The 14,842-nt window shown below is 40.8% G+C and overlaps 1 protein-coding gene across 3 annotated transcripts in view; it reads right to left on the bottom strand.

Annotated features, from left to right (window-relative positions):
• LOC124594738 (esterase FE4-like) overlaps nucleotides 1-14,842 on the bottom strand; it is a 106,163-nt gene that overhangs the window by 72,276 nt on the left and 19,045 nt on the right. For all 3 annotated transcript variants that reach the window (XM_047133112.1, XM_047133113.1, XM_047133114.1), the window contains exons 2-3: nucleotides 7,751-7,961; nucleotides 2,192-2,329 (exon numbers count right to left, since the gene is read on the bottom strand). In XM_047133112.1, coding sequence (XP_046989068.1) covers nucleotides 2,192-2,329; nucleotides 7,751-7,819 — 207 coding nt within the window. In that variant the 5' untranslated portion in view covers nucleotides 7,820-7,961. The remainder of the gene's footprint in view (nucleotides 1-2,191; nucleotides 2,330-7,750; nucleotides 7,962-14,842) is intronic.

The following is a 14,842-nucleotide window of genomic DNA, read 5'->3' as shown; positions in this document are numbered from 1 at the left end:
CAACATACCAGGGATATTTGTCAGGGTACGTCAGGATCTTGTTCGCCGATGTTATGCTTGCATTGAGGTTGATTGCCATGAGTTTCAGCACATTTTGTAAGATACAGTACAAATTGTACGTTAATTGTGTCACTGGTGGTATTAGCCGTAACTAATGTAAATAAAAAAGTACACTGTAATGTGATTTATTCCTATCATCGCCTTAAGCTGACTTCTCCAACCCGAGATTCCCTGCGACAAATTGTTCAGTGGAGCATCCTCTATGCCTTGTAAAAGTTTTACGCGTTCTTACGGAAATTCCCAGTACACAGGCACCGGCACCTATGACTTATACGCTCTGTAGCGTCGTTGGATGGCGTTACCGGAAGTATGTTTCTATGCAAAACTTCATCTATTAAGTCTCATCTACAACCTCTAGAAGTGTGCAACATGAATTGTGAAACACCCTGTACACTATGAGGCCTTATAGCCAAAGGAAGCCACTTATGGCTTTTCCTTTAGATGCTCATATGAAATCTACCATGTTCCAAGGATGAAGAAGACTCATCGATAAAGTGACACAAAGGAAAAAGTTTGAATGAACAGTTTCTACATCAATCATTGGCGGAATGAAAAACAAATGAAATAATCGTATGGCACTGATGGCCGGGAGGCCCTACCTGGGGAAGTTCTGCCACCGAGTTGCAAGTCTTATCAATTCACCGTAGACTGGACGACTTACATGTCGATTATGATGAAATGATGACGACTACACGATACCCAGTCCCAGAGCGAAGACATGGCTGGGAGTCAAACCCGTGCCCGCTGTATTGCCGTCAGATCCGCTGACTCTCAGTTAAGGGAACGGACATTGGCGGAAGAATACATTACTTCTGGCCAATGGCACAAACCGGACATGAACTGTCTGATCAGTCAGAAAGCGTCAATCAGGTAGTATTTGACCACCAAATATTTGACTGTTTGTAACAGTTCCCTTTAGAAAGGTTGTATAAGTTTTTGTTGATGATATTCTGGACCATGAGTAATGTAAAGAAATGAGTATGTGTTTGTTCAAATGACGTGTTACAGATTTAACTTAATAGAAATTAATTTTATAACGAAGTGTGCAGGTGGTCTTGTCAAAGTACCAAAAAACATTTAAGAATATTTTCTGAATGAAGATATTGCGTTGAAGATGCTGTTACCGAAGAAATCCAAGTGCTGCTAACTTGTCGATGCATGTTATTTTTTGACAGTACGACCGTGAAATGTTTTATTGACTTTATTCATTGCAGACGGACGAACAGTAGTTCACGCCACATAATAGTTATTTCAGCATCTGTCTACACTCGGTTATCTACATTCAGATTCCTGCACCGAGATATCGAGATACAGAGCTGAGTTAGCACATGCGTGGCAAATATATGGTTACGAAACTGATACTCTTGTTCCATTAGCTGATAACGTGATCATTGTGATTTTGACATTGAATTACTGAAGTGCGTGTACACAGAAAATGATTTAACACGTCCACACGTCACTTTTGCCAAATTTGTATACTTTTCCTTTGAGCTGATTTTTAATTACTTCACTGAACTCTGCATTTAAATTCAAATAAGTGAAGAAGATTTGACAATACAGTAACTTGTGTTTTCGTAAATGTGAATCTCTAATTACAGCACGTGGTCTCATATATTGTTTAAAGCTAATGTTAACATTTTGCCAAGTCATGCTGGTCATAATTGTACATTTTTTGTCTAGAGAGTGGTGCGTCTGCAGTCTTTGAATGCGGTAACCTTCAAAGGCGGTTTGTACGCAGTACAGAACTTTACAGATAAGTGACCTCAATGTGTGGTAAAACAGACATATCTCACCATTTTAGAACAATTTTATTCATTGTGAGTCGCTTTAGCTGGGGTTCTTGTTGGTTAACATGCGAGACCCGAGATTTAGTGCACACATCGGGCAACGTATTCTTCGTGGCAGGTGGAGACTGCACCAGATATCTAAAAAGGTTTATTTGCATGTCATGGAATAAAAAAGATTGTCCGCCCATTCCTACCACATCGCCAACATCATCATCGTCACCAGCATCGTAAGCATCGTGGAACAGAAATAATGTGCACTTTTCTTCTAATCTTTAGTTTAAATATAACAAAACAAAATATATCTTTAACAAGTTGATGTTCTTTAATTCACTTTATCTACTTGCCTGGAACCGAAGATTATCCACGGGCGGTTCTGCATAAGGTATGCCTTCAAAGCTATACATGGTTTTATTTGTGTACGTTGTTCTGATCTGTCCTCTCAGCGTACCAGCATCGATATCCACCATGACGTACTCCTGTGCCTGCATAGATTGTTATTTTGAAATTCATAACTGCGAATATGTAAGCTTAAGAACCTAAAAGAAATTAAAATTATTTTCAAACAATAATTAGCAAAAAACTAGAAGCTGGTATGTCGGATACTAATCTTCGTCTCTGCCAGCGATAAATGAATGTACTACGTAGAATACACTACAGCGATACCCAAAATGAGTTGTTTTTTCAGCGTTATGCAGTGATAACCCTTCACACGTGCCCTCGTGCTGTCACACAGGTCACACCAACATCTCGTGGTGTCAGGTTTCCACCTGAAATTAGTAGTTCAAACGTAGTGCATGATGGGAACTGTGCGTGCAATACAACTGAATTATTGGGTGTTTCCCCTTGCACGTACCTCGATCTTCATCTCTGATACATGACGTTCCCGATGGATGCACGAGAGTCAGTTGGTCAGGGAAGCATTTGTCTTTCGGAAGCGATTGCTGGAGTATCGAAGCACGGTGTTGTGAGGAAATAGATGTACAGATGTACGCGATATGCTCAGTAATGAAGCGCGTTCGTTTCTACTGTTTCCATATGTCTCAGTATTTAAGCACAGAAGAACGAATCATTAATGCACATGTCACCAGTTAATACCATGGGCCGGATTGGGAGTCAAAAGCGGATTCCTGCCCACCGCGAGCAGAGAGCAGTACACTGCCAACTTAATGCGGACGCTCTGCGCGCAAGTGCAGACTGCTGGTCGCAGTATTCCGGTGGCCATATTTAAAACCGATACTTACGTAAAACAACACGCCTCGTAGAGCCTCGGAATAGAAATGTATTTGGATTGGGCATAGCGTATTGTTCCTGTCGCCAACATCAACCCGAAATAATCACGTAACGTAGATATGACTTCGTTGTTTGAATTTTTCGCTAATTACACACATCTACTCAGTACCAAATCTACATTTGTTAACAAATGTACGATTTCACAGGATATCAAGTGTAATGTGTGATTGGACTGAGGATTTTTGGCAGGGAGGACGCATAAAGTTATGTTGGATGGAGAGTCATTACAGAAGTGCGCTCACGGATGTGTGTTGGAATCCACCCTATACATGTTGTGTTATATTAATGACGTTGCGGACAATATTAATAGAAAGCTCAGACTTTTCGTAGGTTCTGCAGTTATCTATAATGGCCCACTGTCTAAAAGAAGCTGCACAAATATTCAGTGAGATCTTTATAAGATTTCAAAATGGTGCAAAGACTGGCAACCTGATTTAATTGTTCAGCAAAGTAAAATTCTACATTTTAAAAAACGAAAAAGATGTAGTATCCTATGAATATAGTATCAGTGAGCTACGGCTGGACTCGATCAGCTCATACAAATATGTGGGTGTGACAATTTGTAGAGATATGAAATGGAAGGATCAAATACTCGTAAGCTGAGTCTGGATAAAGCAGGTGGAGGACTGCGTTTCATTGGCAGAATACAAGGGAATTGCAATCAGTCCACAAAGGATACTGGATACAAAACACTCAGCGACCCATCCTGGAGTACAGCACAAGCATGTGGAACACATACCAAATAGGTCTAAATGGCAGTACGAATACAAAGAACGGCTGCACGAATGGTCACGGATTGTTTCGACCCATGGAAGTGTGTGACGAAGAAGCTGAAAGAACTGAACTGACATACCCTTGAAGATAGAAGTTACTTAGAAAGCTCCACAACCAACTTTGAGTGATGAATGTAGGTATATATTACAGTCCCCTGCGTATCGCTCCGAATGAAATCGCTACGACAAGATTAGACTAGCTACAGTGCTCTCACAGGCATTTAAGCAATCGTTCTTCCCCCTCTCTACATGTGAAAGGAACGGGAAAGAAGCACTAATAAATAATACAATGTGACGTAACAAGTGCCATGCACCTGCAAACAGTGGAAGGAAGATTAGGCTTTAACGTCCTATTGACTGCCAACACTAAGCTTGATCATCCTCTTCTAAAATTCTGTTAAGCGGTATGAACTCCAAACCAGATAGTTCTGGCGGAGGAAATCAAAAAAGTTCCAAGAAGGGTCGCGCATTTTGTATCATGATGAAATGGTGGTGAGAGTGTCACGGATGTGGTGAGCGAATTGCAGTGGTAATTTTTAAACCAAAGGTGCTTTTCGGTGCATCAAGACCTCTTCACGAAATCATAACCACCTACTTTCTCCTTCAAATGACGAAATATTTTGTGACCCTTACTAAAAAGAGAGTCGACAAAATATTTTGCTGATTCCCACCTATGACCACCAACATAACATGCAAGTAATCAGAAATGGATCGGAAAGATTAAAATGTTGTTTCTGCCAGGTGCTATCCGAGATTGTAACGGTAGAAAAAGTCTAAAAGTGGTTCTTCGACCGGTAGATACATAGCCTGAAAGTGGTTCTGTGGATTCTCTACCAAAGATTTAGGTGTGAACTGCAGAATAATGTTATAGATGTAGATTTTAAGACGGAGCATATTTTTGGATCTCACAAAAGTGGCACAAATAGGCAGTTATGCCCTTTTCGAAGAATTTATACTTAATTTGGTCTTCGTTTACCTTCTACATACACTACTTCACACAGTGATATGCGTTTGGTCTCGAGTGTATGAAAGGACGCAAGAAGAGTAAAATCGGGGACGAGATGATTAGAGAGCAGCACAGTTCGTCTTGCGAAGTGAGAGGCAAGAAAATTTTACGAGAGCATTGGCCATCAACGATTTAGGGGCAGCTAGGAAAATGTACATGGCTGGAAGGGAATTTCGACCACGCTCTTCCTGAATGCAACATCAGTGTTGGAACGTGAGACGGGAGTCAAATATAACCAGAGAATCACGTTTCGTACATTTAATGACTGAATTCCTCGTATATTCTTCATTTCTGATTAGCGAACACACATGGCATACCTAGGAAACGCGTGAACAGTTAACAGTACTCTGATCGGAATCTTCTGCACTAGCGATGTAATGACATTGAAAATCGTACGTTTACCGGCAAACATAAGCAGCACTATAGTCAGGTGACTTTCGGAGTCAATGATAGCGTCAAAAATTCCGTTCTGTGAATCTCAGTGTTCACTCCATAGGTATTCCCACCCTATGTGTGTAATAAGGGAGAAGAAGTATGAATTCACAGATTACAGCTACTTGTATTTACGAGGTGCATTCACTTTGCAACACCTGAATTTTTTTCTTACAAACAAATCACACGAAAACTGTGGAACTCATGTCAATTCTCGACGTAATTTCCTTGCAGCCGTACACATTTTTCACAACGTCGACACCAAGATTCCATGGCCGCTGCGAGTGCTTCTTTGAGTGTCTGGTTTGACCACTGGAAATCGTTGATACAACAGCGGCGTGGCTAGTGAATCGGCAGACCCAGAGTGTGTCTCTCATCGTTGGAAACAGCCAAAAGTCACTAGGAGCCAGGTCAGGTGAGAAGGGAGTGTGAGAAATCAGTTCAAAGCTGTTGTCACGAAGAAACTGCACCGTTGCGTTGGCCCGATGCGTTGGTGCGTCGTTTTGACGAAAGAGCACATGCCCGGCGGTTTCTCACGCAATGTTGGAAGGAGCCTGTTCTTCAGAACATTTTGATAGTATGCACCTGATAACGTAAAGGGCTTTGGAACGCAATGAGTACGGATTGAACCATCGCTGTCCTAGAACAAGGCCACCTTCATCTTTTTAGCACTGACGCATACCCGAAATGTTTTGATGGCGGTGAGTGTGTATGTACTTCCATTAACGTGACTGGCGCTTCCTTTCAGTACTGAAAAATGAAATCCATGTCTAATCCATTGTCACAATCGATGAAAAGAAAGTCCCATGCATCTCATTATCATGCGTCAACATTGCTGACAACATACCACGCGTGCAGCCCCTTGGTCATAGAGGTGATGTTTTCCACACGCATTCTATCCTCCAAAATGACTTCCTTCTCTTGCTCCATTACGTCAGTAATCACGAACGTTATTAACGGCTGATTTTGATACATAAAATAGCGACGTTTTCATTACAAGAATAGCGTGTAGTCATTCGTGTTCTCGATTTTCACACCGATTGAAATTAATCGCTAGCTAAGTGAGACGTGTGGTGATGGTTAAGGAGACTTATGCCACAGCCGAATAGGACGCTAAAATAACTGGTCACTACTGATGGACGGTTCTTATTGATTGTTGTGTTTCGGAAACAGCCCACCAATCGAACATCAAAAAGAAAAGTCTTCGTACAAAGTATGGAGTCAATCGTCAGCCCTCAGAATCAGTACTCAGCTAGTTGAGTGCTGACGCTGACGGCTGACACATACTTTATATAAAGACCTACGGTTTTTATGTCCTGATAATGGGAATCAATAACTAAGAACTGTTGAACAGAGGTAAACAGCTACTTTAGCGACATATTGTGCAGTGGCATAAGCCTCTGCAAGTTTACGCCATGTTCGCCGGCGTCCTGCGCTACTTCATGGCCAAGTTAAATGTGGTGATAGTGTCGTGGATATCTCTATCACAAATAGTTAAAAAGAGTGCCACTGGACTAAAACTAGAAAATGATATCTGTGGAAAAATATAACATGTTAACTTTAGTGTGGTACTCTAACATACAGCAGAACATATTGTAACAAATGCTTTAACAGAACATTGTAACCGGAAGAAATTACTGACACATCAACTCTAATCTTGTCAGCTACAATTTCATGTGAGTATCTGGAGAAATATCTGCAAAAACAAATGATCTTTGGTTGGTACCTAGTACCCTATGTAGAGGGTGCAGATATTCAAACTCACTTCAGTCTATTGCAGCTTTAGTAACTTAGTACTATGAATCAAAAATATACTGTATTGGAAACAGTGTACAACTGTATCACTATTTTCGTGATTACATCAAGCCTCCAGGATGGATGGTTGTTTCACTATCATAAAGAGACCTAAATCTCCTCATTATCGAGGTCACCAGGAATACTCCTCACCCCTGCCCCCACGGCCCAATCATCAAACAAAAGTAAAAGAATGAAAGAATGTGTTAAGGAAAAGACTTTGCCTAATGATATTTAGTTACACGAATATGAAAATGTATGTAAAATGTTCATGTTAATGAAGGAATTAGTACTGAATGGAGGTTAGCAATTAGCTTTTCTTAATTAGCGAGTGTGTACTATGACTGGTTGACATCCCGTAACATACAGCAGTGCATGTAAGATTAGAAATCAGTGATACCGTGTTTTCCATCTGTAACTGAAGTCAGATATGGTTAACCGAATGCTGCTGAGAAAAAAAGAGTACAATATTATTTGTTTCCAGCTGCCATTACGTATTACTTGGAACTGAATATTGCACTACAGCAGTCTTAGAAAATAAGTATCCAAGCCAGTGTGAAAGTTAACTGAGAAAGATTAATGGTTATTAAATGAATTTTTTTACTTACGGATACGGAGATCGGTGCCGCAGAAACCATAAATAATACAGTTAGAGGAAACGCTTGTCTGAGGTCCATGTCAACGCAGGATTGTTTCCAAAGTAAATAAATCACTGGTGACAATATAGTGTAAGTTCGTTCTTGTTCCTAGAATAATTCTCTTACTACAAAAAAATTCAGTGATGCAAGATTCAATACTCCAGTCAGCTTCGTGTCATACCTGTAACACATGAGAAAATAAAGATGTTTATCACTATAGCACGTAGGCATACCAGAAATTTTGATGGCGACTTAAAGCTTCTTTACGCATAAAATAACGCTGTCAGTATGGAGTATTACCCTGCACACAAGGATCATTTATCTAACAAGAGACTTACTTAGTATTCGTTCGTATACTGTAATATTGGGATATAATTTTAAGATTGATAAGTAAATTAAATTATAAGAAACTAAAATTCGATAGTGAATTACGAAGCGTGTGATAATCGTCTGCCATTTGATGTTCGCTGGTTGGCTATAAGTTTCAGACTTCAGTGATAAAAATCACCCCGTTGCTGCCATTTTCTAACGTCATTTACCCATCTTCCATTAAGTCGTCGCTTCGGAATTTTTCTTATGTCTCGGTGATTAGGAAAGTAGATGCTTGGTTCACTCACTGTCCATTCGCCTAGCTACACATCCCTCTCAGTCTCCATTTCCAGTCATAAATTCCTCTTCTGCTACAGTTTGTTAAAACTATTTAGCTTATTTGGATCACAACAGGCCTTTTTTTCTGTCAACCCAGTCGCTGTCATCAACTGCCCTAATTACAAGCAACGGTCAGCTCAATGACTTCAACGTTAGTTTGAACTACGTTTTTCAGTAATGAGTATTTTTATACGCATAAGAGAAAGTAAGGTGATTTCATACATTTAATCCCAGTAAATCACAATGTAATATCAACACTCCACTGATCTGAGAGAGACGGCGATATTATTTGTATGGTGCCTAGCTCTGCGCATGGCATACGTTAGTCCTCTGCAGGAAATAAGTAGGTGACCCGGCGTGCAGCTCGACGGTTCATATCTCATCAGTGAAGCTTCTGTTATGCTGATTCTTGGCTCAAATGGCTCTGAGCACTATGGGACTTAACATCTTAGGTTATCAGTCCCCTAGAACTTAGAACTACTTAAACCTAAGTAACCTAAGGACATCACACACACCCATACCCAAGGCAGGATTCGAACCTGCGACCGTAGCAGTCGCACGGCTCCGGACTGAAGCGCCTAGAGCCGCTCGGCCACCGCGGCCGGCGCTGATTCTTGAATACAAGTGTTACTCGCTGACAGGAATGTCAATTGTGTATAGTTGTGTAACATGATTTTTGCTTTATTCATTTGTGCTAACAGGGAAATGTGGATGATCAACACTTGGAGGTAAGAGTATTCTTCAAAATTCGGTGTCTGTCCTCGGCTTGTAGAATGTAGTTCTAATTTCCTTCGGATATCAAGAGGCTGATGTTCGCGCCAATAAGAGGGGTTGAAAAGGGTGTTCATATCCATTCGCTATCAGTTTCCCATACAACTTTGTTTTGTCAGACAGTGCACACTGCTATCTGCGACAGTGCGTGTCTGCAATAACCCCTGTTTCGCCCGCTCCGCACAGATGCTAGTCGCATATTGGGTAATCGTGATGTCATTGAAGCCCGAAAGGGCGGCATGACAACAATGGAACAAAATTACTTACACCGAGAAAATTGATTTTATAATATGGTTTTTGATATCTTTACTGCGAGACAGAAAGGTTTTTTTTTATTTATTCGATGAAGACTTCATAATAAGATAATAATAAATTTTCTTTGCTTTAATTGTGCGCGAGCCGTTGCCTTCTCACAACTGTAACAATTTCGTATCCAATACAGAACTTTCCCACTTCTTAATTAGGTAATATTAGCAACAATTCAGAAATGATGAACTCACTTCGTCCAACCTCCTGTAATCTACGATGAACATATATATTTTGTAACATCATTTCTTTGCAGTTCTTCATTATAATGAAGAATACCTTCGTAAAGTGAAATTTTTAAATTTGCCAATAGACTTTTTAAGGGAATCACCATTAACGTAATTTGTCACGCCATCGTCCGTTTCCCAGTCTTTGTCATTGACTAGATACAGTTTCACAATTGCATTTTAAAATGCAGACACATTAGGTGGACTCATTACACACAGAATTCACCTGTAGTTAGTTAGCTGTTCAGTAAATGAGACAGGCCTTTTTAGTAGCAGTTTCCAGAGTCCTGTTGGCCGAGCGTTATTCATTGCCACAGGTAAGCCAAAAAGAGAAAAAGAAAAAAATATATATATTTCAGATTTCCAGAGACTCCCTTTCATTTGACCAGATATCAATTACATTTTTGTCCAATGTCCTGTCAGAGTAATAAAGAAGTATAAAACAGAGTGTAACGATTTTGAAGCGAACTTAGGTACAATCTGGTTTTTCTTTATTAGGCGATTCGGTACACTTTCTTGGAAATCACGCTGTCAGCTTAACTTCTGTTTCGCCGTTTCGATTCATTGTTTGCAATGGATGCAGATTCTCAGACAAGCTTTCTGGCATTCTAAGCAAAGTAACTGCCAATGCAAAATCAATACATAGAAACTATAATAAAACTAATTTTTTTTTTTTTTTTTTTTTTTTTTTTTTTTTTTTTTTTTTTTTTTTTTTTTTTTTGTGGAAGTAGCTTTCAGGGCAGTTCTTCTTAAATATGTTGGGACCGTTCGTTCCTCTTGGTGGATCCCGAGGGAGAATTATCTGGCTTTCATAAGCTGTGCATGAGCTTCCAGGGCTAGGAAAATACTGAACGTCATCTGGTACAATTCCGTGGCGAAGATGGACGGCATTGTTAGGATTCTCTCAGAGCTTACTTAAGCGATGGTATAGGTGCTGTGATATCACATAGGTCCTCCAACAGCATGGAACAACGTGGTACATGTGCATGTAAAACATTAACAGCCGTCTAGATGAATTATAACCAAGTAAGAAGGAAAACTCCCGATGACCCATGGACCTTGCTAAAAGGGAGTAGCTTGCGTGCTTCGACGATACATATAGCACCCACAACGGAGCGGTATCTGTGGGGTGGCCAGACAAACATGTGGTTCCTGAAGAGGGGCAGCACCCTTTTCAATACTTGCAGTGGCAATGGTCTGGATGACTGACGGATCATTGTAGTATCAGCCAACATGGCCTTGCGTGCAGGGCCTGAGAACGGCTGAAAGCATAGGGAACTACACCTGTTACTTTTCCCGAGGACATGTAGCTCTACTGCATGGTCAAATGATATGGTATCCTCTTGCGTAAACTAGTTCCCAGCACAGGTCGCTAGACAGTGCTATTCAGGATGGCGTCTTCATCAAGAAATACAAACGTGGCATTCAACGGGTCAGAGGGTAAAATTTTAGATCCATAATTTGGGAAGGTAGGTTAGAAATTTTAAAAACGGAAATGGATAGACTGAAGTTAGACATAGTGAGAATTAGTGAAGTTCGGTGGCAGGATGAACAGGAGACAATAGGATTATGAATAAAGAATTAAATAAGAGTAATGCAGGAGTATGTCTAACAATGAATAAAAAATAGGAATACGGGTAAACTATTATAAAGAGTATAGTGAAAGCATTATCATAGCCAAGATAAACACGAACACAACACCCACCACAGTAGTTCAACTTTATATGGCAACTAGTTCCACAGATGATGAAAAGACTGAAAGAATGTATGGTGACATAACATAAATTATTCAGATAGTTAAGGCAGAGGAATATTTAATCGTGATGGAGGATTTGAATTCGATAGTACGAAAAGGAAGAGAAGAAAACTAGTAGGGGAATACGGACTATGGCAAAGAGATGAAAGAGAAAGCTGGCTGCGGTATTTTGCACATAGCAAACACTTGGTTTCATAATAATGAAAAAAAGTTTTATACGTGGAAGATACTTGTAGACGACGGAAGGTTTCAGATTGATTATACACTACTGGCCATTAAAATTGCTACACCAAGAAGAAATGCAGATGATAAACGGGTATTCATTGGACAAATATATTATACTAGAACTGACATGTGACTACATTTTCACCCAATTTGGGTGCACAGATCCTAAGAAATCAGTACCCAGAACAACCACCTCTGGCCGTAATAACGGCCTTGATACGCCTGGGCATGGAGTCAAACAGAGCTTGGATGGTGTGTTCAGGTACAGCTGCCCATGCAGTTTCAACACGATACCACAGTTTATCAAGAGTAGTGACTGGCGTATTGTGACGAGCCAGTTGCTCGGCCACCATTGACCAGACGTTTTCAATTGGTGAGAGATCTGGAGAATGTGCTGCTCAGGGCAGCAACCGAACATTTTCTGTATCCAGAAAGGCCCGTACAGGACCTGCAACATGCGGTCATGCATTATCCTGCTGAAATGTAGGGTTTCGCAGGGATCGTAACCACGGATCGTAACACATCTTAAATGTAACGTCCACTGTTCAAAGTGCCGTCAATGCGAACAAGAAGTGACCGAGACGTGTAACCAATGCCACTCCATACCATCACGCCAGTCGATGACGAATACACGCTTCCAATGTGCGTTCACCGCGATGTCGCCAAACACGGATGCGACCATCATGATGCTGTAAACAGAACCTGGATTCATCCGAAAAAATGACGTTTTGCCATTCGTGCACCCAGGTTCGTCGTTGAGTACACCATCGGAGGCGCTCCTGAATGTGATGTAGCGTCAAGGGTAACCGCAGCCATGGTCTCCGAGCCGATAGTCCATGCTGCAGCAAACGTCGTCGAACTGTTCGTGCAGATGGTTGTTGTCTTGCAAATGTCCCCATCTGTTGTCTCGGGGATCGAGACGTGGCTGCACGATCCGTTACAGCCATGCGAATAAGATACCTGTCATCTCGACTGCTGGGGATACGAGGCCGTTGGGATTCAGCACGGCGTTCCGTATTACCCTCCTGAATCCACCGATTCCATATTCTGCTAACATTCATTGGATCTCGACCAACGCGAGAAGCAATGTCGCGATACCATAAACCGCAATCGCGATAGGCTACAATCCGAACTTTATCAAAGTCGGAAACGTGATGGTACGCATTTCTCCTCCTTACACGAGGTCCCACAACAACGTTTCACCAGGCAACGCCGGTCAACTGCTGTTTGTGTATGAGAAATCGGTTGGAAACTTTCCTCACGTCAGCATGTTGCAGGTGTCGCCACCGGCGCCAGCCTTGTGTGAATGCTTTGGAAAGCTAATCATTTGCATATCACAGCATCTTCTTCCTGTTGGTTAAATTTCGCGTCTGTAGCACGTCATCTTCGTGGTGTAGCAATTTTAATGGCGAGTAGTGTATAATGGCAAGACACGGGTTTCGACGTCAGATTTTATAGTGCAACTCATTTCCAGGATTAGATGAGGACTCTGGTTATAATTTATTGGTTATGAACTGTAGCTTATGACTGACATATTTAAAAAGGAAGCAAGTTAAGAAGATGGGACATAGGTAAGTTGAAAGAACCAATGTTTGTTGATTGAAAGGGAAATATTTTTGGAAATTTGTGGTAAGATCCTATGGGACCAAACTGCTGAGGTCATCGGTCCATAAGCGTACATATTACTTAATCTAACTTAAACTAACTAACGCTAAGGACAACGCACTCACCCATACCCCAGGGAGGACTCGAACCTCCGATGGGGAGAGCCAGGGGGAAAGGAATGCAGTAACAGACGAATGGACAGCTTTGATAGATGAAATAGTGAAGCCAACAGAGCTTCAAGTAGATAAAAAGGCAGGGTCTATTGGTAATCCTTAGATATCACATGGCTATTGAATTTAAACGATTAATGGAGAAAATATAAATAGGTAGCAAATTAAGCATACGATTAAAAACTGCGATCGACAGAGAGAGAAGAATGCCCAAGAAGGAATGACAAGATAAATACAAGCGTATAAAAAGGTGTTTAATTAGGTGAAAGAGAGATACAGCCTATAGGAAAAGAAAAGAGGCATCTTGAGAAAAGAGAAGTAGCTATATGAATATCAAGAGCTCCATGGAAAACCAGTACTAAGCAAGGAAGGAAAAACTGAAAGTTGGAAGAAATATATAGAGGGACTTTACAGGAAAATGAACCTGATGGCAATATTGTAGAAAGGGAAGAGGAATTAGGTGACAATAAGATGGGAGATACGATACTGCGAGAAGAATCTGATAGAGCACTGAAAGATCTTAAACGAAACCAGGCCTCTGTAACAGACGGCATTCCCTCAGAACGACATATCCTTGGGAGAGCGAGCCATGACTAAATTATTCCATCTGCTGCACAAGATATGTGAGGCAGGCGAAATACCCTCAGACTTCAAGACGATTGTAATAATACTAATTCCAAAGAAAGAAGTTGCTGTCAGGTGTGAATATTACCGAACTGTCAGTTTAATAAGTCATCGCTGCAAAATATTTATTCAAATTATTCACTGAGGAATGGAAAAATTGTTATAAAACCGATCACGGGAAGATCAATTTGGATTTCACAGAAATATAGGAAGGTTCGAAGCAATACAGACCCTGCGACTTGTCTTAGAAGGCAGTTACAGAAAGGTCAACCTACGTTTATTGCATCTGTAGACTCAGGTAAAGCCCTTGACTGAAATATATTCTTTGAAATTGTGAAGGGTATCAGATAGTGTAAGGTTATATACAACTTGCACTAAAACCCGATGGCAGTTATGAGAGTCGAAGGGCATGAAAGGGAAGTAGTGGTTGAGAAGAGGGTGAGGAAGGATTGTGGCCTATCCCTGATATTCAATCTGCACATTGAGCAAGCAGTAAAGGAATTAACGCTGAGGGAGAAGAAATAAATAGTTTGAGGTTTACTGATGTCTGAGACTTGGAACTGCAGTTGAACGGAGTGTACATTGTCTTGAAAGGAGGACATTAGAGAGACACCAACAAAAGCAAAACAAGGGCGATCGAATTAAATCAGGCGATGCTGAGGGAATCAGATTATGTTATGAGTCATTAAAAGTAGTAGATTTAAGTATTGTGAACTCTTTCCTGAATGTC

The sequence above is a fragment of the Schistocerca americana genome, chromosome 2 (genome assembly GCF_021461395.2).
Source record: "Schistocerca americana isolate TAMUIC-IGC-003095 chromosome 2, iqSchAmer2.1, whole genome shotgun sequence".
In the NCBI taxonomy this organism is placed as follows: domain Eukaryota; kingdom Metazoa; phylum Arthropoda; class Insecta; order Orthoptera; family Acrididae; genus Schistocerca; species Schistocerca americana.
This window is presented reverse-complemented; position numbering and strand designations above follow the sequence as displayed.